At 39.2% G+C, this 5,000-nt stretch overlaps 1 protein-coding gene across 1 annotated transcript in view; it reads left to right on the top strand.

Moving 5' to 3' along the window:
• The window catches only part of Cip4 (formin-binding protein 1-like Cip4), a gene marked incomplete in the record, with an annotated part of 43,355 nt that overhangs the window by 18,797 nt on the left and 19,558 nt on the right, over positions 1 to 5,000 (top strand). The window contains 2 exon segments of the mRNA XM_070131308.1: positions 3,269 to 3,390; positions 3,964 to 4,479. Of these exon segments, the coding sequence (XP_069987409.1) occupies positions 3,269 to 3,390; positions 3,964 to 4,479 (638 nt within the window).

Below are 5,000 nucleotides of genomic sequence, written 5' to 3'. Positions count from 1 at the left end.
ATGAAGCCAAGGCTTTGAAAATTTGGAGTGTATCTTGTATCAGCATTGACAATTTCCCTGCCTCTTCTTGCAGATCGATGCCCTATATAGGCTTATAAACCTCAACAGGATAATGGTATTGATACGATATTCCTATCCATCTAGACATTTGCATTCTTTTCTGTACAGTCCTTGACACTCTTAACGTTTCGTAGCAGACGTTTCGGTTCACCTGTGATGGGGTTGTAGCGGCTTTTAGCATTGCACGTTCCTTGCGTTTGACCTTGCCTCTGAGGTCGGTTGCAACTTGGTGTTTAGCTAGAGTGATGTTGTATGGCTATTTTTTATTCTTTGGTTTGATTTTTATTTGCTATATATTTATATATATATATATGTATTTTTTTACATTCCACTCTGTGCAGTTTGTTTAGTGAATGCTTTGTATTTGAATGCCTTGTTGTTATCTGTAATAAAAAAAAGGGTAAAGGATTTGCATTTGAAGCCATGAATGTGATGATGCCTCATGTTTTTATCATCGCTGCTACAGATTGTTAACACTTCGAACTGTGCAGTAAGATACCGAAGGCTTGACAAAGAATTCCCTTTGTGTGCACGAGTGTTTGAAAAAAGTCCTTGTGTTACTTTGTTTGATGGTAGAAGGGGCTTTGGGAGAAAGAGAAATGAAGAAAAAGTCATTAAGTAGATCTTTTGAAAGTGGAAGGTCAGAAATTACTTTTATTGAAATGATGTAATTGCTTATTAGATTTTTGAAAGTAAGTGTTAAAAGATGAAATGTGGAATGCAGTTTATATGGCTATATGAATTATTGTTGATGATATGCAGCACTGAGTACTATTGAAGAAATTTTGAAAAAAAAAGAATTATATAACCTTTTTTATGTTTGCACTTTGAAAGGCGATTAGCAAAGGAATGTTTTTTTTTATTGTTATTTCCTATATACATTTTTTTTCCCACTCTGTGGAGATAATAAAAAATAATAAAAGTGAAATATATGGAATAAAGAACAATTTGCACAATCATAGATCGTGCTTAGCAATGATATTTGCAGATATAAAGATTTTTTATTTTGTTATCCCCCATTTTAAGGGATTCAACAATTAAGAGTGAGGATCAGAGAATGATGTATATTATATGTTGAAAAGTCTCAACATCTATTGTCCCAATTTGAGTTTCAGTTAAAGGGTAAAAAGTGGATACATTTGGCAGATTGAGAGATGTCCCATTGGATACATTTAGCAGATTGACAGATATCCCAGTGGATATGTTTTCCCACTTCCCCTTGAACTGCCTGTCATTCAACTCTATTCAGTCCCTCCCCCTTTCCTCTCTCTCTCCCCCCCTCCTCCTTCTCCTCCTCCCTTTATTTGTCGTCTATCACCATCCTTTGACTTTCCACCTTCTCTCTTTCCTTCTCCCTTTCCCTTTCTCTTCTTTTCTTCCACTCTCTTTCTCCTATCTTTTCTTTTTCCCCCCACCTTTCCTCTTCCTTTCCTCCATCTTTCCCTTCCTCATTCCTTTTCCTGCCTTAACTCCCTTTCTCTGCCTTCTTTCCCTTCTTTCCCATTGCTGTCTCTTTCTCTACCCTACCTCCCTACCCTCCTCATTTTCCCTTAAAACCCCAAATCCCGGAGTCCTGAGGAACATCACTAACCCTGTCTCATTTATTCTCTGTGTGATCTCTTGGTTGTGGTGGTGGTGTTTGGGCACACTGAATGCATCGCGCTCTCTCTGCCCTTCCCTCACACCACACACGCCCTGTGAGTAAGTATCAAGCACTGGCTGTAGCCACTTGCCAGAGGCTGCTGCCGCCCCTGAGGCCCATAGCGCCATTTGCAATTTTTTGCTTTTTCTGCTCTGCTCTCGATGCTTTTGCGTCTTACTGATGTACGTTTTTTTTATTTTTTCAGTTTTCTGTTTTTGTTTCTTTTAATGACTTTTGCATGATAGTTCCTTGGGTGACAAGGAATGGAGATTCCTGTGCCATTCATACAGGATGTCATGTGATTTCAAAGCAATGGAATGTATTGTAAAAAAGTGTTACAATTTCTTCTTGAGTGATTCTCTCATTCACATCTTCCTCATCTGTCTTTCAGCTTACTCATCTTCAGTGTATGATTTTTTCAACACAGATTAAGTATCATAATATATTGACTAATTGCAAGGAGAACTAAATGAACTTTCTACACAATAGCACTGATACATTTGCAGTGATTATGATTATAATGATTGTGTATATTAATATATATATGGATGTGGACCTAAAAAACTTCTGCCAAAATTAATTTTTTGATATAGAACTTTTGATACTGATATGAATGGCAACATAGAAAATATATATTTTTTGATAATATATGACCTGCAATGATGACTAAATATAGTCATCTTCCATCTGCGTTATACCCCTTTGCCTTAACTGCTGTTGTTTTGAAACTGCTGTTACAAATGTATTGTGCTGCTCCTGCTGAAGTCCATGTATGACTTTTAAATGTACTTTTCTCTTGCTGTCTAAGGAATAAGCTGCAGCACATTACTGCTGTTACAAAAATTGCTGTGCTATAATGAAATAATTTAGTCAGAGGTCCCATATATGTTTAGAAAGGAGTGTGTTTAGAGGAAAGGATTCCCCTGTGTAATTCAAACTGCTTTATGAATTTATTGTGATATGACTTTATACCTAATCCATTTAAAGATACCCTTATGATTCAGTGTATGTAAAATAGTTGCTGTTCTATGTGACACTTTATACTGTGTATTAGTTTTTATGTTATTAGTACCCTAGATGATTTACAAGATTTTTTAGTTCTCATTCATTCAGATATAGTCTTGGTACAGTAACCATTTGAAAATCACAATAACAAAGGATTGCTCGAAAATAAGTTACCTTGACAGTGGTAATGGCACCTGACACTCTACCATAGATCAGTGTGATTTAACTTGCATGTCACTTAGAAATGTTAACAACCTCAATGCCCTTGCACACGTACTGTGAATAGACAGCAGTACATGAGAGAGAGTGAGAGGTGCTCATGCCTGTAGAGAACAGCTGAATTTCTAAAAGATAGAATTATCACTAAGTATTTAAAATATTGACTTCTGTTTTACAGTGTGGATATATTGTACAAGTGGAAGGATAGTGTGATAACATAAACAGCTGACTTGAGCATTTATACAAAATAGTTACATTTCATTAAATACATTAGTCATGATTACCCTGCCTCCCGTGATGAACTACATGGGTTAATGCATTTGTTCTTTTTCTTCACAACAGAATAACTTTTCATTCTCTGAAAAGGAGGACTTTAGCGACCTGCCACCAAACCAACGCAAGAAGCGGATCCAGCAGCGTATCGATGATGTTACTTTCAAACTACACCAAGAGACGGCAGCGAGGTCAGTCATCAGCATCAAGTGTGAAGAATCCTGTGCTATCTGTCATATATTGTGTGTCAATCAGTTTTACATTGCGGCTTATCTGTAGTCTGCTGCTATTGAAAATTTATTGTCAGGTTTATGAGTATAAGTTCAGTAAATAGTGAAATACTCTGGTGAATGTTTAGTATTTGTCAAATTAATAGAAAATGACTAACATTATAAGAATTATATAGATTATAGTTATTAACATTTGTGCATATTCTGTTTCATAAGAAAAATACTTTCATAGAATACATTACTAGGTTATATGATAGAATTACATTTAAATGGTTATTTGAAATAGAAATGGAGCCAGAACAGGTGTAGGCTGCAATTAGTATTTCTCTTTGTTAATTATTTTAATTCTTCCATTATTATTTTTTATTTTTGTACATGTAACGTATTTGTAGATTTTCATAACAAAATGATAATGGACACAATGCTTGAAAATGATATTATGTTCGTACTGATTATCATTTATTGTTAGTTATCATTTTTACAGCACATAGCAACATTTTTACAAATTGATTAATGCATTTACCTGTTGTTTAGGGATGGGTTACTGAAGATGAAGGAAGTTTATGAGGGTAATCCTTCTCTGGGTGACCCCATGAGCATCATGGGACAGCTCAACGACTCCTGCCAGAGGATTGAGAAGCTGCGTGCTGACTTGAAGCGCTACCAGGACCTGTTGGAGGACGCGGATGGGGACCCCCAGGGCGTGGGTGGAGGCGCAGCATCGGGCGGACCCTCCACCCCCAATGCTTCCCTTGCGCGCCACCACAGCACTGTCATGTCGCCCCATCACAATGGGGGTGGTGCTTCCCCTCGCTCCTCCGTCACCTCACACCGCACCTCCCTCAGTGACGAGTCCCTTTCCCGGTCAGCCTCCGACTCCTCCGTCTGCTGCACCAATCCCCCATCCTCCTCCAATACCACCTCCACCACTACCACCACCACCTCCTCCTCCCTCCAGCGCGTCACCATCTCCACCCTGGCCACCACCACAACCACAACAGCAGGGGAGACCAGCAACCCAACCCCATCTGACCCGCTGCCCTCTCAGGGGTCAGTTGTGTGCGCACCCTTCTTTCGGCTGCTGCTCATGCTCACACAGCCATTATGCACTCCCACTCCATACCCACAGACTCTTGCCCCATCTAGGGCTCTCGTGGTGGCAAAAGTATTACAGTTTTCATTTTGATTTTGTCTGGCACATGCACTATGTGAAAGGAGGAATGGATGAGTGGGGAGAGAGATTGAGTGAGTGAGTGAGTGAGGGAATGAATAAGTGAGTAAGACTGTAGTAGAAAGAGGGTGAGAAAGAGTGTGCATGGTTGATGTTGTGTGCGTAACCTGAAGCTGCTGGGGATGGCATGTGGGTACATGCCATACCCACTGTGATTGTAGTTTCTTAACCCATTTGAACTGGATGCTCCACTGCCATCACATTTCCCAAAATATGGGCATAAGGTTTACTTGACTGGCAACTCTGAAGGCTATACGGCTAGTTGGCCGAACACGCACAAACACTTACATGCGATGGTAAGACTGTCTGCCCTTTGAAATGTTACTTTCTCATTTTCTGC

The sequence above is a fragment of the Penaeus vannamei genome, chromosome 16 (genome assembly GCF_042767895.1).
Source record: "Penaeus vannamei isolate JL-2024 chromosome 16, ASM4276789v1, whole genome shotgun sequence".
NCBI classification, from domain to species: Eukaryota; Metazoa; Arthropoda; class Malacostraca; order Decapoda; family Penaeidae; genus Penaeus; species Penaeus vannamei.
The sequence above is the reverse complement of the archived record's forward strand: the minus strand, read 5'-3'. Positions and strand labels throughout refer to the sequence as shown.